We start from the raw sequence: 23,648 nt of genomic DNA, 5'->3' as shown, positions 1-23,648 counted from the left end.
TAAATAGCGTTGCAATGAATATAGGTGTAAGGAAGGGATTTTTAGTATTGTATTTTTGTGTTCCTAGGGTATATCCCTAGGAGTGGTTCCTCTTAACACATCCTCTAAGAGAGACCCTATAGAGGACATAAATATACAGGACCAGGGACCCTAGGCTTAGGCCTGCAGCTGGTGTATTTCCGTTGCCCTTGGCAACCACTGTTTCCCAGCAGCGTAATGGCCAAGCGCCTGGCCCCGCCCCCTGTTGGCCCCGCCCCTCTGTGGTGGCCTGGCCCAATCGCAAAGCGGCCTCGCCCTGTAAGAGGCGGGACTTCCGGCGCACGTCGCGTACGGCCGCCGGAAGCGGAAGTGTCGCCGCCGAACGCTCCCTCGCTGGTCCGAATTCGGTGGCGCCACGTCCGCCCGCCGGATCTCCGCCTTCTGAGCCGGCCGCGCGCCTCCAGTGGGCACCTACGAGGCGAAGATGTCGGACATTGGGGACTGGTTCCGGAGCATCCCGTCCATTACGCGTTATTGGTTCGCCGCCGCCGTCGCGGTGCCCTTGGTCGGAAAACTCGGCCTCGTTAGCCCGGCTTACTTCTTCCTTTGGCCCGAAGCTTTCCTCTATCGTTTCCAGGTACTTGACGGCGGCGGAGGGAATGGAGACTACAAGTCCCAGGAGCCCCCGCGGCAGCTGGGCGAGGAAGCGGCATGCCGCGGGCGCGCGGTGCATGCTGGGATTTGTAGTCTCAGAGGCTTAAGCGGGCTAGGGCAGGTTCCCCATGGTCTAGGGCCTGCAGCCCGATCCTCCTGCAAATATTGGGTCATTTAGGGGTGCGTTTGGTTCCCCGGGAAGGGACTAATTTTAATTTCTCTTTTCTATTAAGATAGCGCCCCCCTGCTTTAGGAGGGGGATCTAAGTCTATGAGAGTTGTCAATCTAGTCAAAGCTGCTGGGTTGCCTGGGTGAAGTAATGCCCTCTGATCTTCCACTTAACACTCATGTGGGAGTCATTGCCCAATATCCAACAGTTGAGTGTTTTTGTTTTTCTTTTTTTATAACCCTCATGGAGTCCCTCATCTTTTCCATATAGGTGTTAGTTGAAGTCACACGTACAAAAAGTGAATGGATATTTTTTTGCATTGCATAGCGTAGTTGAATATATTATATTAAGGAACGAATCAGGAGTCAGTTGCTTCCAAAATGAAAAGCCTTTAAAAAAAATAAGAAAGAAAGGGAAAATTTCAGATATAATACTACGTCCTTGCACGCAGCTGGCATAGGTTTAATCCCTGCATTGCATGTCCTACCCCCCTCAATCCCCACAAGAGTAATCCCTGCTGAGCACAGCCAGGTGTGGCCACAAAATAAACACAAATAAGAAAGGCCCTGATATTTTAAGTCGAAATGAAATAATCCAGGCTAATATTCCTGACAAGAGAATATTTGTTTTTTTCCTGGAGGTTATTTTATTCACTGGGTTTTGTGATTTCAGTTTCAGTTGAAGGTTGGACTGCATCCAGAGATCCCTCAAAGAACCTCTGCTCTATAGTTACCTTGGCTGGAGGTCAACCTGTTTAGCTTCATGATTTTTAAATACATTATGTAAACCCAAGACTCAATACAAATAGTTTTAATTAAGATCTAATTCCTGATTTCCAAACCCATATAGCCAACCACTATTACCAAATGGATCATCACTAGACATGCATCTCAAACAACCTATCTCCTTTAGCCTTTACCTGAGAAGTACACAATGACTCTTATTATTTCGTTTTGTTTGGAGGGGAGGGGAGGGCAACACCTGGTGTTGCTCAGGCCTTACTCCTGACTTTGCACTCAGGAATTGCTCCTGGTAATGCTCAGGAGACCATATCAGATGTCAGGGATTGAACCTGGGTTGGTTATATGCAAGGCACATGTACTGTACTATCTCTTCAGTTCCAAGTAGTGACTCTTAGGGCCAACTCCTGAGTTAATGGTGTTGGAGTTATTCTTGACTTCTCTTTATCTTACACCTGACTATCTGCAAATTCTATTTATTGTATCTTGGACATAGGTCCAACATTTCTTTTCATTCTCCACTGCAAAACATTCTAGCTTTGCTTTCTTTTTTTTTTTTTTTTTTTTGGTTTTTGGGCCACACCCGGCAGTGCTCAGGGGTTACTCCTGGCTGTCTGCTCAGAAATAGCTCCTGGCAGGCATGGGGACCATATGGGACACCGGGATTCGAACTAACCACTTTAGGTCCTGGATCGGCTGCTTGCAAGGCAAACGCCGCTGTATTATCTCTCCGGGCCCTAGCTTTGCTTTCTGTTGCTTCTGTGGATAGCTAGAGAGATTGCTGTCAAACATAAATAAATCTGTCAATAATAAATCTTCCTGTCAAAGCATTGCCCAGATGTTTTCTCAACTCAATAAGTAAAAATCCATATTATGTTAGGGATGTAGGGGGCCCCTTAAGCCTCTCTGACCTCATCTCCCTCCCACCAATCTCCACCTTTTCATAAGGTTCCTCAACAGACTCTCTGCTAGACTGTCTACAGATGGCTTCTCTGGATCTCTGCATGAGATGTTTCTCTGCCAGAGAAGAGTGGTTTGCCTCCTTCATTTGGGTCTCTGTCCAGGTGCCACTTAATGGCAAGGCCTTGTCTGATTGTGTGCATAACAATCGTGGCCCATCCACTTTTCTTCCTTTCGAGTTTTTTTGTGATTTATCCTATTAACCCTTGATGCTTTATCTGCATCCCTTTAGAAAAGAAGCCTCCATGAGAGCTCTGTCTTTGTGTGTCCACATGACAGTGACAGTTCTTGGCACACAGCAGGTGCCAGTGGATTGGTGGATGCTTGGGACAGACTGATTAGGGCCACAGTGGTGAGTGAGACCATGAAACCTCAGCTTTCTTCAAGAGAAGAGGAGAGACACAAGTGATGTGGAGTGACTCCTGGGATGTATATTTGATAAAAATGTTTTAGAAAAGTCTAGGATAAGATTCTCAGACAGAATCTGAGGAGCCAGCATTAGGACTCTGGGGATGACTTTTTGGAAGAGGGCATAGTAAGTAAAAGACTCTGAGTCAGGAATGAGGAACAAATAGGAGCTGGTTTAGGTAGTTGAGTTAGCAGCCACTACTCGGCGGTTTGACATTTATCTTTTGGGAAGAGAACTGACAGTTTGCTTTGACTAGTGTGATTGGATTTGGTGTGTTGAATGGGGTGGGTTTGTTGGTGGGGGTGGGGAGGGGTCTCCTAACCTCCTTAGATGAACTGAGTTAAGAGGTAAAAAAGATGGTGGTATGGGCCATGGTGTGTAAAGACAGAAGATAGAGATTGATGTCAAAGCTGCCGTGGATGGGATTGTGGTGGTGGAAACCAGGGTGGATGGTGCCGGCAGCAGGACTGAAGCTCTCCTTGTAGCAGTGGAGTGGATGGCAGAGCTCTTTACAGTTAGATAATGGGAGTGCTTAAGGTGGGGAGAGCCTTGACAGAGAGTGATGCTCCAAGTCTGTGAAGTCTCCAGCCGCTTTTGAGGCATCCAGATGGAGATGTAAAGCAGGCTGTTGGTTAGAATGTGGTTCCCGCATCCAGCCTGAACTGTGTGCTGGTTTTTTATGTTTTTAATGTAAATGTTGTTGGCAGACTAGTTATCAATAGGCTTATTATTTGGGTACTGGGCCTTCACAGGAGCAGTGATTGTGCATCTTTCTGTGAGAAGGATTTGCTCCACACTTTCTTCCTTTTCCTATAGAAACGGACTCACTTGTGTGGAAGAAGTCTTTCTGAGAGCCACAGTGTTGGCTGTGGAGTAAAGCCAGGAACAGTTTAGAAAGTGATTCCAGTAAGGACACACCTTTCTTTGTTTCTCCATCTTCCTGGTGTGTTTTTTTGGGTGTGTTACCTGGAGGTTGGTGTTTTCTCTGGGGTGCTCTGCCTGGCCCAGATAGAATGCTGTCCGTGCATCTGGCTGACCCCCTACCCCCACTCCTGGGGCACAGTCAGCATTCAGACCCTCTGGGATGAAGTGAAAACTGCGCGCTGGGTTCCTTGCCTTCTTTGGAAACCACATCCTTTTTTTTTTTTTTTGGTTTTTGGGTCACACCCGGCAGTGCTCAGGGATTACTCCTGGGTCTAGGCTCAGAAATCGCCCCTGGCAGGCACAGGAGACCACTATGGGATGCCGGGATTCTAACCACTGTCTTTCTGCATGAAAGGCAAATGCCTTACCTCCATGCTATCTCTCCGGCTCCCGGAAACCACATCCTTAACAACTTAAGCAAATTAGATAAGATTGATTCAGAACTGGGGGGTCATGTAGGAAGTGACAACTTATTATTTCTCTTACCTCTGACGATCCTGTGTGACTTATTTGGCCCTTGAAAGTATCTGATGTTCCTTTCTTTGTGGGAATGCAGGTCTGCCGATAGACTTGTGGGAATGCTGTTCCCATTGAGTACTGGTGGCTGGATGCCTTTAGATTGATGCTTGCTTATCTAAAGGAGAGGTGCTGATCACCCTACCCTGTCCTCCCAGCAGTTTGAGACCATGCTCCCAAGGGGCCATTTTGGACAAAGCAGCAGCACCCATCCATCTGTATTGTGCTTCCCCATGTATTCTCATTCAGCTTCCACAGCTGTCCTGAGGTCATGCTAGGTTGCGTACACCTGCACTTTCAGTTTCTTGAATTGAAGACAGTTGGAAGCTCTTTTGTTGAACTCTTGCGTAACGCCAGCTAAAGCACACCATTATGTATCTAGCACAATGCTGTTGATGGTAATTTCTGGCAAGTTATTTCCCCTTTTTTTTCGTGGGGGCCACTCTACTGATGTCCTCAGGAATCACTCCAGGGACCATAGGGGTCAACATTGAACCTGGGTCAACATTGTACAAAGCAAACACCCTACCCACTGTGTATTGTGGCTCTGGCCCCTATTTCCCTTTTCTGTTAGAGTATTTCAAGTAGCTGACCCATGGTCTCTAGGCTAGGCTTAGCAACAGACTAGTTGGATGCTCATTGCAGGCTATTCTTAAGAAGCTTCAGTTTTTTTTTAGTCTAAACATGGGGGCAATTCAGGATCATATTAGGGCTGGGTTTTGTATGTGTACATGTTTGTGTTTTTGGCCACACCTAACAACTCAGGACTTACTCCTGGCTCTCTGCTCAGGACTCATTTGTGGTGGGCTTAGGGGACGATATGGGGTGCTGGGATTAAACTCGGTTCAACCATGTTCAAGGCAAACACTTATCTGCTGTAATATTGCACTGGCCCTATATTAACTATGTTATATATGGCCCTATATCAACTATATGGCCTGATTTGCTTAAAACATTTTCTGTTTAATACATTGTGGGAAGAAGGGGAGATAAAGGAAGGAAAGTAGAAACAAATGATCACTGAATATAATAATTGGGTGACTGATACTACTTTAATAAAAATGTTGGTGGAGGGCCCGGAGAGATAGCACAGTGGCATTTGCCTTGCAAGCAGCTGATCCAGGACCAAAGGTGGTTGGTTCGAATCCCGGTGTCCCATATGGTCCCCCATGCCTGCCAGGAGCTATTTCTGAGCAGACAGCCAGGAGTAACCCCTGAGCAATGCCGGGTGTGGCCCAAAAACAAACAAACAAACAAACAAAAAATGTTGGTGGAGTGTCTAGTGACTTAATCTGGTAAGTAAGCTATTGAAGACAATTTTGCTTATAGTGCTATTTTTATTATACGACAATTTTTTTCTTCTCTCCTAGGAAATACTATTAACTCTCCTAGGAAATACTATTAATATCTAATTTTAATTTGTAATTGAAATGTAACTGCTATATTCTTACCCTATTTTTCTGTCCCCTTGCAAATGACCTGACCTGAAATGGGAAGGAATTGTTTCTCTTATTCGCTTTCAGGAACAATAGAAAATAATAATCACCTCCAATCTCAATTGTAGTGGGAATTTATATTTGCCAAGATTTTGCTTATGTTATATTCAGTGTGATGACAGCATATTCCTTGCAGATGGTTTGAGGGTAAGGTGCTTGCCTTGCTCGTGGCTGACCTGGGTTCTTTTTCTGGTGCTACAGAGGTTTCCCCGACCACCTCCTGGAGTGATCCCTGAGCATAGCCAGGTGTAAGCCCTGGATCATATCCTAAAACCCAAAAGCAAAGGGTATTAGGCAAGAGAGACATACATGTAAACTGGAAGAGGAATGAGCTTGGACAGTTGGTTGAGCAGAAGTAGATTCACAGTTTGGATTTAGGGGCTAGAAACTTAGTGGTAAAGCATGCATATGTGTTAAATATGTGAAACCTGGGCTCAATCTCTTACTGCAAATGTTTTTTTGTTTGTTTGTTTGTTTTTGGGTCACACCCGGCAGCGCTCAGGGGTTACTCCTGGCTCTATGCTCAGAAATCGCTCCTGGCAGGTTCAGGGGACCATATGGGATGCTGGGATTCAAACCACTGTCCTTCTGCATGCAAGGGATGCAAGTCCTACCTCCATGCTATCTCTCCGGCCCCTGCAAATGTTTATTTTTTGCATCTAGGTTTTTGATGCGTACAATTAAAAACATTGAATTAAATTAATTCATATTTTGGCTATACCTGGTGGTGCTCAGGGACTCCTCCCAGCTTGTTCCTTGTGGTGACAGGTGATCATGCCTTCTACCCGTGAAGCATGCTCTCCTTAGTTAGATTTTTTCCCCATGTTGTCCTGTCTATATCAAACAGTTATTAGGCCAATTCTGCTTGATAGCTATATTTCGTAAATTTTCATTGAGTTACATACAGTATATATGCAGAACACTTTATATGCATTAGTATATATCATGTATAGTCTTGAGTTTTCAAACATAAATACATATAGTTCATCACCACCCAGACCAAGAAATAAAATATGTACTTTCCAAATTTTCCTACTTCTGCTTTTCTTCTTTTATATATATATATATTTTTTATTTTATTTATTTTTATTTTTATTTTTTGGAAGGGGGCACACCTGGTGGTGCTCAGGGGTTACTCCTGGCTCTGAGCTCAGAAAAGACTCCTGGGACTATATGGGATGCCAAGAACCAAAAATCAGGTCCATCCCAGGTCGGCTGCATGCAAGATAAATGCCCTGCCACTGTGCTATTGCTCTCCGGCCCTCTTCTTATATTGTTTTGGCCTAGATTTTAGTTCCTAGAAAGTATATGACATGCATCCTTTTAAATCTAGCCTCTTTTAAGCTTTCCTTTGGAAGAGGCCATATTGTTGCATGTGGTTTTCCATTGCTCATTTCCAAGCAGTTCTGTTGAGTGAAGAGCCATCATTTATTGATCAGTCAATCGGTGTGGACCTTTTTGGTTGATTGGTTTTGACGTTGGTGAAGACTGAGGATTTGATCATTCTGGTACATGTTTTGTTGAATATTTCTCTTGTATAGACCTAAAATCATGACTTTTAAAAAGAGTTCATTTAAAGTTTTCAGTTAAGACTGGATTTCCTTTTTGTTGTTGTTCTTTGCTTTTTGGATCACACCCGGCAGTGCTCAGGGGTTACTCCTGGCTCTACGCTCAGAAATTGCTCCTGGCAGGCTCGGGCGACCATATGGGATGCCAGGATTCGAACCACCATCCTTCTGCATGCAAGGCAAATGTCCTACCTCTATGCTATCTCTCCAGCCCTCTTTCGTCTTTTTTTTTTTTTTTTTTTTTGGTTTTTGGGTCACACCCGGCAGCACTCAGGGTTTATTCCTGGCAGGCTCGGGGGAACCTATGGGATGCCGGGATTCGAACCACCACGATTCGAACCAACGTACTTCTGCATGCAAGGCAAATGCCTTACCTGCATGCTATCTCTTTGGCCCCTGTTTGTTTGTTTTTTAATTTAAACAGCTGATTATAAGGTTGCTCATAATACAGTTTTTTTTACAGATAAATTTGTTCATGATTGAGTTACAGTCATACAATGTACAACAATCTTCACCAGTGCATATTACCCACCAAGAGACTTTTATTCTGTTATTTATTTATTGTTTTGGTTATTGTTATTGTTGTTTTGGTTTTTGGTCACATTCAAGTAGTACCCGGGATCTATTCCCAGCTCTGTTTATTGAGAGTTCACTTCCAGTGATGCTCAGAGAACCATGAATTTTCAGGACTAGAACCTGGCACCTCATTCTGCAATGTAAGGGTTCTGCCACTGAGCTACACCCAGTTCCCAGGATTGAGTGTTTTCTATTTGTTTTTCTTATCTAGGGATGTGTATGTATATATACACACACACACAACATATACATACACATATTTATGTATATAAATAAAATATATAATAAGTAAAATATAAATAAAAGTCAAACTTTGCTACTAGTGAGTAGTTGGCACATGGGCACCCTTCATCTCTCCTGCATAGCTTGTAATCTTTGTAGACTTTCTTTAAACAAATTTGAACAAATCAACTCTTGCTTACTGTTTGAGAAAAAAACTTAAAAAACAAAATCCTTCAAAGCAAAATGACTCTGGACACAGGATGATGTTTGTAATTATTTCAGTAGTAGAATGTTTGACAGAAGTTGATGTAACTGAAGAACAATGTTTTGAGTGGGGGAGTTGGCTGAAAGGACTGGAACACTTGCTTTTGAAGACTTTCAAAATCCCCAGGTTTGGTACCTGGCACTACAATGGTCCTTTGGCACTGCTTGAGATGGCCCAGGAATCAAACCACACCCAAAGAAAAAATAATTGTTTTTCTAAACAAAAATAATAATAATTATTTTTTTCTTTAAGGCCTTACATACCCTTTACACAACTGGGCTTCTTGGCTTTCATTAAGTGAAAGACTTTTCTCATAAAGCGGATTGATTGTGTGTCTGGTACCAACCTTAGGAGTGTCCTGAAGTTATGACAAGACTTTTCTCCTGTAGTCAGTTCTACCTGGCTGCCTCTTATTGGGTCAGTGAAGGTTTTCTAGCACTGAAAACCAGTTTCTACCATTCCCTTAAAAGTCATTTCCTGGGGCCGGAGAGATAGCATGGAGGTAGGGCATGCAGAAGGATGCATGCAGAAGGATGGTGGTTCAAATCCTGTCATCCCTTATAGTCCCCCGAGCCTGCCAGGAATTACCCCTGAGTGCTGCTGGGTGTGAACCAAAAACCAAAACCAAACCAAACCAAACAAACCAATGTCATTTCCTAACTTTTTTTTTTTTTTTTTTTGTGGTTTTTGGGTCACACCCGGCAGTACTCAGGGGTTACTCCTGGCTTCATCTCAGAAATTGCTCCTGGCAGGCACGGGGGACCATATGGGACGCTGGGATTCGAACCGATGATCAAACGCCTTACCTCCTTGCTATCTCTCTAGCCCCAATCATTTTCTAACTTAATTATTTATATCTGAGTAAGAAGAAAGGCTGGGCAGGTGCAAGACTACTAAGTAGTAGGCTAGGTACAGAGGGGACCACATATTCTAGCAGCCTCGGGGGTGAGGGAAGAGGATATGGGAGATAGGACGAAAACAGAGGTGTAGGGAGGACAAATTGGTGATGGGAATCCCCCCTGATTTTATGTAAATATGTACCTAAAATATTATTGTCAACAATATGTAAGCCACTATGATCAAAATAAAAATTATATTAAAAAAAGAAGAAGAAGCAGCATTTGCCTTGCAAGCAGCCGATCCAGGACCAAAGATGGTTGGTTCGAATCCCGGTGTCCCATATGGTCCCCCGTGCCTGCCAGGAGCTATTTCTGAGCAGACAGCCAGGAGTAACCCCTGAGCAATGCCGGGTGTGACCCAAAAACAAAAACAAAAAAAAAAACAAAAAAAAAAAAAAAAGAAGAAGAAGAAAGGCTGGGTTTAGTTGGGTACCTTCTCTGTGGGTCTCAAATATTAGAAGAGAGGAAATAGGGAGAAACTATTCACCCAATACCCATCAGATAAGGGGCTAATCTCCAAAATATACAAGGCACTGACAGAACTTTACAAGAAAAAAACATCTAACCCCATCAAAAAATGGGGAGAAGAAATGAACAGACACTTTGACAAAGAAGAAATACGCATGGCCAAAAGACACATGAAAAAATGTTCCACATCACTAATCATCAGGGAGATGCAAATCAAAACAACGATGAGATACCACCTCACACCCCAGAGAATGGCACACATCACAAAGAATGAGAATAAACAGTGTTGGCGGGGATGTGGAGAGAAAGGAACTCTTATCCACTGCTGGTGGGAATGCTGTCTAGTTCAACCTTTATGGAAAGCGATATGGAGATTCCTCCAAAAACTGGAAATCGAGCTCCCATACGATCCAGCTATACCACTCCTAGGAATATACCCTAGGAACACAAAAATACAATACAAAAACCCCTTCCTTACACCTATATTCATTGCAGCTCTATTTACCATAGCAAGACTCTGGAAACAACCAAGATGCCCTTCAACAGACGAATGGCTAAAGAAACTGTGGTACATATACACAATGGAATATTATGCAGCTGTCAGGAGAGATGAAGTCATGAAATTTTCCTATACATGGATGTACATGGAATCTATTATGCTGAGTGAAATAAGTCAGAGAGAGAGAGAAAAACGCAGAATGGTCTCACTCATCTATGGGTTTTAAGAAAAATGAAAGACACCCTTGTAATAATAATTTTCAGACACAAAAGAGAAAAGAGCTGGAAGTTCCAGCTCACCTCAGGAAGCTCACCACAAAGAGTGATGAGTTTAGTTAGAGAAATAACTACATTTTGAACTGTCCTAATATTGAGAATGTATGAGGGAAATGTAGAGCCTGTTTAGGGTACAGGCGGGGGTTGGGTGGGGAGGAGGGAGATTTGGGACTTGGGTGATGGGAATGTTGCACTGGTGATGGGTGGTGTTCCTTTTATGACTGAAACCCAAACACAATCATGTATGTAATCAAGGTGTTTAAATTAAAAAAAAAATTAAAAAAAAAAAAAAAGAGAGGAAATATCTCTTGGTGTTCTTAAATAGTTATTTAAAGGCATAAAGAGATAACATTAAGTTTTTTAGGTCAACGAGAGCAAGTATACCTCAAGGGTAAACTTGATGAATGGGAAAAGTGAGATATTTTGACAGACGCTGATTTCTAAAATACAGGTGCACACGGTGGCTCAAAATAGAGTCATGTTGTCAGTGTTAATGGAAAATGTAGTCAGCAAAGAAAGAATAAAGTAACAGAAACGAGGCTGCTTTTCAGTCAGGCTTTGAGTAATTTATGAAAATATGAGAGTAGTTTAAAATGTGAATCTGTGAAACAGGTCAGCATGCGTCTCCTAAAAAATGGAAATAATCATCCAACCACAGGTCTACTTCTTAGGAAAACACCTTTTAACTCCACCTTCTTAATTCCAATTCTATACTAATCTGTGATGTAAGAAAAGCAGGAACCATAAACAGATAGTACTAGGTAGATGAAACAAGCTCAAAAAGTTTTCTGGGGCCCTAGGGCTGTTTGAGCTCAAGGCCAAGAGCTTACTCACCTGTGGATTTTGCTCCCAGGGCTTTCCTTAAACTGGCAGAATGACTCTGTAGGTTTAAAGTACTGCTTCTTTTCAGGATGACAGAAATATGGTCGAACTAGTTTTTAGTGACTGGAGTGATATAACCTCGTAGTGGTGTTATGTGTGAAGTGGTTTGGTCTCATAAACTTTGGAGACAGGCTGTCTACGACAAAAATCCTAGCCCTGTGCTTCCGGCTGTCTACTACTCAGCCTCTTCTCATCCTGTTTTCTCATCTGTAAAATCTACCTCCTGAGTCAGTGCGGGTACATGAGCAGAACACGCTGTTTTATTTTTTGACCATTATCTAAAGTAGGGCAGGCCTTACTCTATCATTTCTTTTTACAGCTGGAAATTGACGCTCAAAAAATGATAGCTTGTCAGCCAGCCTTTAAATCTAGATCTTCTCACATCATTTCCAGTACTCTGCTCTCCCATTTCCAGCCTCTATGGTTTCTAGGATAAAATTGTGAATAAATTGAAATAACTTTCAGCTTGTTTTGCTGAAAGTCAGAGTTCTTGGAAGGTTACTTTTGGGGTATTGGAAAGCACAAGGTTCTCTCTTGGCCATTAACTAGTAGCTCTACTAACTTTCCTATGCTTGGAGAGTTGGATCTAGCCAGGTTCCACCGCTTTTGTTCTTCAGAGCAACTACACCCAAATGTGCGATTCTACCTCTTTTTTTTTTTTAATTTTTTAATTTTTAATTATGAGAACAAGGATGCAAAGAAAGAGGACAAGGTAAAGTTACAATGGAAGGACAATACATAACATAATTCTCAGAAGTCCCCTTGCTGATATCCCAACTTTGAAATTTCATCCAAAGAACATTAAGATTGTAACACACTGTAATATTTCTTAACAGCACACAAGGCAATCTAAAGCCATAAAACTTACATAACTCCTTAAACATTATTTTTTAATTGTGATTTTTTGGAACCATGTACTGTTCTTTTCACTACCAGGCTTGCCCTACCTGGTGCTGCTTTGGAGAGGTTATGTGCAGGGGCTAATGTCGAAGGCATGTGTCATAAGATACAGAAGGCTCAAGCCAAAAGCCAGCATTAGGTTGGCATCTCCTGAAGCCTGGGAAGGTCATTTATATCAACCACTATTACTCAACATTATTCTAGAAGTGCTGTCAGGAAGGAGACAGCTTGGAAGGATGTGCAACATTTAGTTAATGATAAGCTCATCTAGGGGTGGGACTCAGTTTCTGCGTTTAGGACACATAAGATAATACCGGTTTATGTGTTTTTATTTAAAAAGAAAAACTGTGCTGAAGAGTTAGTACATTGGTTAGGGGAGCCCTTTTGCATGCAGCTGACCTAGTTCAGTCCTAGCATCTGGTCCCCCAAACCCACCTTGAGTGATTCCTGAATGCAGAGCCAGGAGTACGTCCTGAGTATCCCCTCCCCAATAAATGTGGTCTACTTTCAGAAAGTTAAATTATTGAGACTAGCCAAGAAAATTGTGACAAATGTGCAAGAAGATGGGAGGGAATTATTGAGCCTTTCCAGATATGAAAGTGCCTTATAAAACTAGGAATTAAAGGAGCTTGTTTTGCACATGGTTAACTCTGGTTTGATCTCCAGGGACCGATCCTTGAACACAGAGTCAAGAGGAAGTTCTGAGCACAGTCAGGTGTGGCCAACTCGCCAATCCTAACCGGAAAAAAAAAAAAAAAAAAAAAAAAAAAGATCAAAAACTAGGAATTAAGATAGCTTGATAGTGCCATTGGAATTTAATTCCAAACTGAGAAGGTAAAAATGATACAAATTGTTTTTCAGGGGCCGGAGAGATAGCATGGAGATAAGGCATTTGCCTCGCATGCAGAAGGAATCCCGCATCTCATATGGTTCTCTGAGCCTGCCAGGAGCGATTTCTGAGTGCTGCCGGGTGTGACCCCCCAAAAAAAGTAGATTTTCAGGGGCTGGAGTGATAGCACAGCAGGTAGGGTGTTGCACGCAGGCTGACCCAGGTTCAATCTCCGGCATCCAGTGTGGTCCCCTGAGCCTGCCAGGAGCAACCCCTGAGCACTGTCAGGTGGCCCAAAAACAAACAAACAAACAAACAAAAAAAAACACAACAGGTTTTCAAATCAATAGGAAAGAGATGGGCTGCTCTATGTAGATAGAATTGGGAAGCCTGAGTATCCTAGAAAAATAATTTTTGAGTTTTTTTTCTCCTTAGAGGAACCATGAACATGCACACTTATGTATTCTCCAGACAGATTTGTTTGTTTTGGGGCCACACCCAGTGGCGCTTATGGGTTACTCCTGGCTCTGCACTCAGAAATCTCTCCTGAAGAAAAAAAAAGAAGTCTCTCCTGGCTGTCTTGAGGGACTATATGGGATGCAAACGCCCTACCACTATGTTATCTCTCTGGCCCACACTTATGTATTCTTGAAGTATCTCCTAAGTGTGCTATATGATGGATATGCTTACTCACATTAAATTAAACTTTTACATGTGAAAATTTGGCAAAAATATCCTAAACACAGTCTAACAGCAGATTAGAAAGTATTTGCAACAAGAGAGGAACATTGGGGGCTGGAGAGATAGCATGGAGGTAGTGTGTTTGCTTTGCATGCAGAGGGACAGTGGTTTGAATCCTGATGTCCCATATGGTCCCCGTGCCTGCCAGGAACGATTTCTGAGTGTAGAGCCAGGAGGAACCCCTGAGTGCAGCCGGTGTGGTCCAAAAACCAAAACCAAAACAAAAACGAAAACAAAAAAACAAACAAAAAGAAAGGAACATTATTGCATATTTGAAGAAATGCAAATCTTAAGATTGCTAGGGTCGGGGGGAACCTCCCCAGTAGTGCTTTGGTTCACATCCAATGGTACGTGGAGGCCAGCAGGGCTATATACCTAGTGTTTCTGGGTACCCAGAGTTGAGTGGCATGTAATGTTGAGCAAGTGTGTTTGTGTGTGTGTGTGTGTCTGTGGGAGAGAGAGAGAGAGAGAGAGAGAGAGAGAGAGAGAGAGAGAGAGAGAGAGAGAGAGAGAGAGAGAGAGAGAGAGAGAGGCAGACAGACAGAGACAGAGAGATAGAGCGAGCTTAGGGCAGGGGTCTCAAACTCGCGGCCTGCGGGCCGTTTGCGGCCCTCCGTACATTTTGTGGCCCTCGGCCGGCCTTCAAATATCGCAGTATTCGCACTTATTCACTTACCAAATAATCGCAATAAAAATTGCATTAGTAAGAAAAAAATCGCATTAAACATTCGCATACCCCAAGCAGTTCCGTTCGGGATATGCAAATGTTTAATGCGATTTTTTATTGCAAATATTCGGTAAGAGAAATCTCTTTTTTTTTTTTTTTTTTTTTTTTTTTGGTTTTTGGGCCACACCCGGTAACGCTCAGGGGTTACTCCTGGCTATGCGCTCAGAAGTCGCTCCTGGCTTGGGGGACCATATGGGACGCCGGGGGATCGAACCGCGGTCCGTCTCCTAGGCTAGCGCAGGTAAGGCAGGCACCTTACCTCCAGCGCCACCGCCCGGCCCCAAGAGAAATCTCTTATGTGGCCCTGCCTCACCCCGACTTTGCCTCCTGCGGCGCCCAGGTAAATTGAGTTTGAGACCCCTGGCTTAGGGATTACTTGTGGCTCTGCACTCAGGAATCAGTTCCGGCTGATTTGGAGATCAAATGGGATATAGGGGATCGAACCCAGGTTGGCCACATGCAAGGCAAAATAGAATTGCAGATAGAAAGAACTTTGACCTCTGGTTTTGGTTTTAAAAACACTTGATGGGGCCAGAGAGATAGCACAGCGATAGGGCGTTGTTTGCCTTGCACCCTGCTGACCCAGGACTGACCTGGGTTCTATTCCCTGCATCTCAAATGGTCCCCCGAGCCTGCTAGGAGTTATTTCTGAGTGCAGAGTCAGGAGTAATCCCTGAGCGCCACTGAAGTGTGACCCAAAAACAAACAGAAAACCAAAACACAAAATAACACTTGATGATTATGAACTTTACTGTGTGATGTGGAGGAGAGAGGTTGGGTATTAATCTGCATTTTAGGAGGAAGTAGAAATTAGTAGAGATTTTATAGGATAAGTTCCTTTGAGTCAGACTGCTCGGTTGATACACATACATACAGGAGGACAGCAGAATTTTGGTGGTGCCATTATAACAGTTTAAATGAAAGTTGGAGATCCGCAGAGAAGGAGTCCTCTGAAGCCACTGAAAAAGTATTTGCCAGAGGATCTGAAAAAGCATAGACCAGAGTATTGTAAGGTAGGATGCAAAGGAACAAGACATGGGAGCTCACAGATACTTCTTGAACATTGTATGAAACATGTCAGTTGTGCTGGGAACAGGAGACCAAAGGCTCAGGAGTGAGGTCTGCTCTGGGTATCGGGGCTGGTGGTGGAATGGGTCATTTATTTATTTATTTATTTATTTATTAAATTTACATTTACTAACACTATTGTAATCATGTCATACACTAAATAAAGTTTATGTCATATATAATTGTTCTAATATTTCATATCATAAAATTCATTATACCAAAATCCATTTTTTTCTACATATATGCAAATATGTCTGCATATCTACTCTTTCTCTATATATATATATTTATAAAGCTATTCTGCTTTAAAAGCTACTCTTAATATTTTCCAAGTATTTCTAATCATATATTTTTTAAATTTTATTTAAACACCTTGGTTACAAATATGATTGTGGTTGGATTTCAGTCGTATAAGAGGACACCCCCCATTACCTGTGCAACATTCTCACAACCAATGTCCCAAATAATTTTCAGAGACAAAAGAGAGCAGGGCTGGACGTTACAGCCCACCTCATGAAGCTCACCACAAACAGGGATGAGTTTAGTTAGAGAAATAACCACGTTTTGAACTATCCTAACAATGAGAATGTACGAGGGAAATAGAAAGCCTGTCTAGAGTACAGGCGGGGTCGGGGAGGGAGGAGGGAGATTAGGGACATTGGTGGTGGGAATGTTGCATGGTCACATTTAAATAAAGGCATGAGTTACTTAAACAGCGTTTCAATTTGAATGGAAAAAAATACCATTGTGGGCCCGGAGAGATAGCACAGGCGTTTGCCTTGCAAGCAGCCGATCCAGGACCTAAGGTAGTTGGTTCGAATCCCGGCGTCCCATATGGTCCCCTGTGCCTGCCAGGAGCTATTTCTGAGCAGACAGCCAGGAGTAACCCCTGAGCACCGCCGGGTGTGGCCCAAAAAACAAAAAACAAAAAAACAAAACAAAAAAAAATACCATTGTGTTTCTCCCTTTTGAATATCTTCTGACAAGGTTTATCATTCCAGTATGTTCTTCTAAATAGAGGCAATTACTGTACTGTTTGGAATTGTCTTTGTAATTCACTTTGGACAGATTTAACTGTCTACCTGACTAACCATAATTGTGTACTTGTCTAGGACTGCTTTTTTCCAGCCTGTTTAGAAATGTCTATTGCTTATTTATGATGCTACTTTATACCATTGATTTGCAAATCAATGCAATTATATCTGGTATGATCTTTTCTTGTCTTCTTGAATTTTGTGTTGGTGGTATTTCTTTGGTAACTCCCATCATTCTGAAGTATATTTGTTAGGATTGATCTTGTTTAGTTAAAAAGAATTAACTGGGCTTAGAGAAACTAACAGCTGTGTTTATTTTGATCTGGACAGATTTGGAGGCCAATCACTGCCACCTTTTATTTCCCTGTGGGTCCAGGAACTGGATTTCTTTATTTGGTCAATTTATATTTCTTATATCAGTATTCTACACGACTTGAAACAGGTATGTTATACCCATAGTTTTAAGATTTGTCTATTAAGTTTACCTGGGGTCAGAATTTCAAGAGCTGTTAGCATGCGTAAGAGAAATGCCCTAGTGACTGTAAATGCCTTGTAAGCAGTAGATGTGCTGGGAGAGTGCCAGACTTTTACTTAAGTTTTTTTTTAGCATGCCCGTGGGTGGTTAGGGGCTATTCCTGGTATGGTGCTTGGCGATTGCTACTAGTGATTTTCAGGAAGCCCTACGGGGTTGGGAATTGAACCTGGGGTTCCTGTATGCAAAGATGTACTCCAGGAGCTAGAGAAATAGTACGGCATGTAATGTATTTGTCTTGCATGTGGTTGAGCGGGGTTCAATTTCTGATATTCCATATGGCCTCCCCGAGCCTGCCAGGAGGGATCCATGAGTACTTTGGGTAAGGGCCCAAAATAATTTTGAACAAATCAACAAAAAATACCCAAAGATATACTTCATCTCGTTGAACTGTTTTCCTGATGCAGATTGATTTTTCTTCAATCCTCACAACATCTTTATGAGTTAATTGTAATAGCAGTGTCACAATTTAATGATTTTGAACAAAAAGAAAAGGCCAGAGGTTTATATATGTTGTCCATGTACTTAGAGGCTGACTCAGGTACATCTCACTTAGTCTGATATCGCTCATTTCTGTCACACAACAGGTCTTGTTCTGTCATCATGGACCTAAAGTGTGTTATCTTCTAGTCTACAGTAAAACACACACACACACACACAACAAACATTTCTTTATGCAGCTGAAAGCAAAGGCTTAGTTTTGTTTGTTGTTTTTTTTTTTTTTTGGTTTTTGGGCCACACCCATTTGATGCTCAGGGGTTACTCCTGGCTATGCGCTCAGAAATTGCCCCTGGCTTGGGGGGACCATATGGGACCCCTCGGGATTGAACCGGGTCCTATGCTAGCGCTTGCAAGGCAGACACCCTACCTCTAGCACCACCTTCCTGGCCCCAAAGGCTTAGGTTTTTTTTTTTTTTTTTTTTGGTTTTTGGGCCACACCCTGTGACGCTCAGGGGTTACTGGCTTCTTGGGGGACCATATGGGACACCGGGGGATCAAACCGCGGTCCTTCCTAGGCTAGCGCAGGCAAGGCAGGCACCTTACCTCCAGCGCCACCGCCCGGCCCAGGCTTAGTTTTTATAATGGAAACATTCTGACTCTAAAAGCAAATAGTCTACTTTTAAGAAAAAGGTAGTTGGGCTGGAGAGATAATAGGTAGGGTGCTTACCTTAAAGGCAGCCCACCCAGGTTCAATCCCAAGGCCCCCATCTGGTCTCTTGAGCCTTGATATAAGTGATCCTATCCCACTAGGAGTAGAGGTGGAGTAAGTCCTGAGCACCACTGGTGTGGCCCAGAGACTTAAAAGAAAAGAAAAGGTAGTTTGTCAGATATGACTATCTATGTTATGGGTAAAGTGTGTGTTTATAAGGGAAGGGGGATGCTGCCAAACATTGAGGGCATCTGGCAGGCACTACTAGTGTTTCTCAGCCCATTGGACTGGAGGTTCAGTGTGGGTATGAGAATGTGGTGCTGTGCTGGCCACCCTCAACATTGCTCAATGTTAAGGCTACCCCTGGCCATATTGAGTGGGTCATATTGGTGTTGGGGTCACACCTGGGTCAGTTATAAGCAAAGCATGCATAACCTTGTAAGACTTTTGTTTTGTTTTGTTTTGGGACCACACCCAGCGGTACTCACCTCTTAACCCTGGCTCTGTGCTCAGGGAGCTTTCTGACAGGGCTTGGGTGATCATATGGGATGCTGGGGATAGAATCCAGGCTATCTATGTGCAAGGCACACCCTTACCCTCTGTACTATTTCTTTGGCCCCACTGTAAGGTTTCTAATGAGAATCTTTTTGGGGAGCCCAGGAAATAGCTGACGGGACTGGAGCCAGCAGGAGGCCTGGATTTGATCCCCAGCACCACATATTCCTCAGACCACAGCACAAGGTGTAGACCTCAGGATGTGGCCCAGAGCAAATAGACAAAAATTTTTGGAATTGTTTTGCACTTCTTGTCATATTTTATGTGCTTATATGGAAAACAGTAAATGTTGCTGCTATGTTATAATGTGAGTATCAATTTATTAGGCCTACCTGAATTTGAAAAAGGTTGGCTGACTTCCAAGGTGTTATAGACCTTTTAGCACAGGATAGGGAATTCTGAACCACTTTTAAAAGTAAATCAATTTTAGATGTGTAAATCAGTCTTGTAACTCTGGGGAAATAGGAAAAGTATTTGGTGTCAAATGTAATTTTTCCCTTAAATTGGTATTTGCTACTCAGATCTTTTTGAAAATGGAGAAATCGTTGTGTCAGGTTGTAGATATTTATTTATGGGAAGGGACCTAGCCAGTCCTTTGGTTTGACTGAAGGAAAACGGGAAATACAAGGAAGTTAAAATGATTGGGTTGAGATGAAATTGACACCAGGTTTGTCAAAGCCACGATTCGGGGTTTTGTCAGAATATGTGATTTTTTTTCTCTTGTGTCCCCTTTTATGCCGCTGACATATGTAGATTAAACTGTTATAGTAGTATTTTTTTGTATCAGTAAAGTTCATATTAAATATGAATGATGCAGGACTGGTTAAAAAAAAAAAGATTGGGGCTAGGAAGATAGTAGAGGGTGTAAGGTGCTTGGCTTGCATGCAGCTGACCCACCCACGCTTACCCTTGGCACCACAAGTGGCTTCCTGAGCACCTCCAGGAGTGATCCCTGAGCTTCGCTAGATCTGCCTCCCTGCTCCCCACAAAGTGTTTATTGTGGAAAATTTCAAACATGTAGAAAGGAAGAGAAAAAGGTTGGGGGAAAACCTTTATACTTTTTATAGAGATAAAATATATGGAATAATGAAAGTTGCCACTTTACAACATCCTGTCTGGTGTCTTGACTGTATTTACTGTTATGTCACTATCACCACGTATGGAATTTCAGACACTTGTATCACTTGCAAAACAGTCACTTTTTTTTTGTTTTCAATTTTTTTAAAATTTATTTTAAATCACCATGAGATACAAAGTTAAAAAGTTGTTGATAGGGCCCAGAGAGATAGCACAGCGGCGTTTGCCTTGCAAGCAGCTGATCCAGGACCAAATGTGGTTGGTTCGAATCCCGGCGTCCCATATGGTCCCCCGTGCCTGCCAGGAGCTATTTCTGAGCTGACAGCCAGGAGTGACCCCTGAGCACCGCTGGGTGTGGCCCAAAAACCAAAACCAAAACAAAAAAAAGTTGTTGATAGTTGGATTTTGAGCAAACAATATTCCATCACCCAACCCTTTATCAGTATGCATTTACCACTGCCAATTTCCCGTACCCTCCTGTCATCCCATTCTCTTACCACCTCCAACCATCCAGCCAGCTTTCTCTTTCTGTCTCCCTCTTCCTCCCTCCCTGTTCCTCTCCCTCATCCTCTTCCTCTCTCTTTCCCTCTTCCTTTCTCTTTCGCCCTCTCCCCTCTCCCCCTCCTTTTCTTTCCCCCTCTCTCCCTCACCCCCTTCCTCTTTTTTCCTTTTAGACATTGTGCTTTACAATATTGTTCCTGAAAAGTTGTTATTCAGATCACGTTACTTCCTTTCACTTCCCAGTCCTTGTCTAGAGTGATTATTTCCAACTTTCATTGTCATAGTGGTCCTTTCTCTGTCCTGACTGCACTTCCCACCCAACGTTTTTATTGTCGATGGGTATCATACTACAGGTTTGTGTTTTGGTTTGGGGCTGTACTTGATGGTGCTCTGGGGGCTTATTCCTGGCTCTGCACTCAGGAGTCACTCCTGGTGGGCTCTGGGCTCTGGGATGCCTGAATCAATCCTGGGTTGGCTGTGTGCAAGGCAAGCACCTACCTGCTGTGCGATTGCTCCAATCCTGATCGTTTATTTTATATCGTACAGATGAATGCAGTCATACTATGTCCCTCTTCCTCTGACTCATTTCAGCATGATACTCTCCATAAGACTGTCATTTTTTTTTAATCCTTCTGCCCCTATGTTCCTGTTTCTGTATGTGTGGATCTCCTGCTTGTGACATTTTATGTTCCTGTTGTGACTATCCTTTTAGTATGTTTTCTAGGTACATGTATATAATTCATGGTACTTTTCAAGATACGGTGTATCAGTGTGATCTCCTTTTTACCTCATTCAGTTTTAAGCAGTTCTCTCTGAAGCCTGCCATTATCTCTATTTCCTTGGCTGGCTACTGATTATTTGAGGCATAATTTGAAAATTTATCAGAATTTACCTTTGAAGTAAGTACAAGGACTTGTAAATAATCCTAGTACGGTTAATGTAGTTAATAGACAGTAATTTCATGGCCAGTTTTTATTTACAAATTGTCTCTTGCCAATTATCTGAGGGTCCTCAACTCTTGAACTTCTCTCTGTTGCCTAGTCAGGCACGACAAGTGATTTGTAATTCTTTCACCTGCATAATCTGAAAGGTGAATCTGTAGCATCATCAGACCATAGATCTCTGTTGTGCATTTTATTATTTTTTGTTGTTGTTATTTTTGGTTTTTTTTTTTTTGGGGGGGGTCACACCCAGAGGTACTCAGGGTTTACTCCTGGCTCTATGCTCAGAAAGCGCTCATGACAGGCTCAGGGGACCATATGGGATGCTGGGATTCGAACCATCATCTTTTTTTTTTTTTTTTTTTGGTTTTTGGGCCACACCCTGTGGTGCTCAGGGGTTATTCCTGGCTGTTTGCTCAGAAATAGCTCCTGGCAGGCACGGGGGACCTTACGGGACATCAGGATTCGAACCAGCCACCTTTGGTCCTGGATGGGCTGCTTGTAAGGCAAACGCTGGTGTGCTATCTCTCCGGCCCGAACCATCGTCTTTCTGCATGCAAGGCAAACGCCCTATCTCCATGCTATCTCTCTGGCCCCTCTGTTGTGCATTTTAAGTCTTACAAGTTGCTTCTTGTTCTCTAATATCTAGTAGAATTTGAAATTCTAGAGCTGAGAAACAGTTTATAAGCCACTTCTGTTGGTTATTTATGCACTGTAAACTGTGCATATTTAAAGTTTGCAACTTAGTGGGTATTTTAAGGTGGAGTAGTCATCACTACACTCAACTTAAAGTTTCATCACTGCAAAAAGGAGCCCTGTAGGTATTTGTAACCATTCCCACTTCTATTCATTCTCCATCTCCCTTGGCCCACAGGCAATTTACTTTTTGTCTCTTCAGATTTGCCTCCTGGCCATTACTTATCAGTGGAATCCATCGAATATATAGATGGCTCTTGTGACTGCCTGGCTCATTTTACTTAACAGAGTGTTGTCAAGAGTTTTCCTTTTTTTTTTTATTGCCAATTAAGATGTCAAAAGCAAAGTAAAAGATCATTGTATAGATTTAGTACATTTTGCTGATTCATGAATTGATGGTGCTTTCGGTGTTTTCACTTTTTGCTTTTAGGACTACTACTAATGCAAACTTTGACGGGGAGGTAGAGGGGAACTTCTGAGATCATTTAACTTAAATCTCTTATTTGCAGTGACAGTGTGGAGAGGCTGATGTGTCTGTCCCAAAGGTCACAGAGCTGTTTGCACTGTAACCCAGGATTATAGTAACCAGTCTTCACCAAAGAGTCTTTGCCAACAGTTATGTTGAGCTACTTCTAACCAGGAAACATTGTCTTTTTTTCAGATGAAGGTGAGACCAGTTAATCAGTACATTCCTAGCTGCAAGCTTGCCAAATAACATAGGAATGGAGTTTATGTGATTATAATATTTTAACTACTTAATTAAAATAAACTTTAGACATTACGAGGCCAGAAAGAAGCATTCAAAGAAGCGTGGTTGTTATTTAACAACTTAGTTAGAATTTAAGCTGAGTCAGTGATTCCCTGCCATTAAACACTGAACACTGTGGTGTGGTTAATGTGTGCCTAGAAGCATGATGAGGCGGAGGAATAGTGAAAAGGGAAGAGGCTTTTCTGAAAAGGCAATTTTGAGTTCTTTCTGCTTTTCTGACACTTGTAAAGAATTATCGTCTTCATGCTGTTATCATGGGATGTGGCAGGTAGAAAGTGTTCTTTCTGTCTCTCTCACTCTTCCAGCTGAGGAGCTGACCATTCTCTTCAAAAGGGAGAACTGGCCTGGTGTTGGTTTCCCTTTTTTATTTTGTTTTTTTTTTGTTTGTTTTTGGGCCACACCCGGCGTTGCTCAGGGGTTACTCCTAGCTGTCTGCTCAGAAATAGCTCCTGGCAGGCACGGGGGACCATATGGGACACCGGGATTCGAACCAACCACCTTTGGTCCTGGATCGGCTGCTTGCAAGGCAAACGCCGCTGTGCTATCTCTCCGGGCCCAGGTGTTGGTTTTCTTTCCAAGTGTAAGATAGTAGCTTCACCTGGAAAGCAATGCAGCATTCCAGGCCTG

General features: G+C 42.8%; 1 protein-coding gene across 1 annotated transcript in view; it reads left to right on the top strand.

The window, feature by feature from the left end:
• The first annotated feature begins 372 nt into the window (after positions 1-372).
• The window catches only part of DERL1 (derlin 1), a 35,972-nt gene continuing 12,696 nt past the window's right edge, over positions 373-23,648 (top strand). Inside the window, exons 1-2 of the mRNA XM_049765795.1 lie at positions 373-616; positions 17,131-17,242. Coding sequence (XP_049621752.1) covers positions 464-616; positions 17,131-17,242 — 265 coding nt within the window. The 5' untranslated portion in view covers positions 373-463. The remainder of the gene's footprint in view (positions 617-17,130; positions 17,243-23,648) is intronic.

This window comes from Suncus etruscus, chromosome 19 (assembly GCF_024139225.1).
Source record: "Suncus etruscus isolate mSunEtr1 chromosome 19, mSunEtr1.pri.cur, whole genome shotgun sequence".
Classification (NCBI taxonomy): Eukaryota; Metazoa; Chordata; class Mammalia; order Eulipotyphla; family Soricidae; genus Suncus; species Suncus etruscus.
This window is presented reverse-complemented; position numbering and strand designations above follow the sequence as displayed.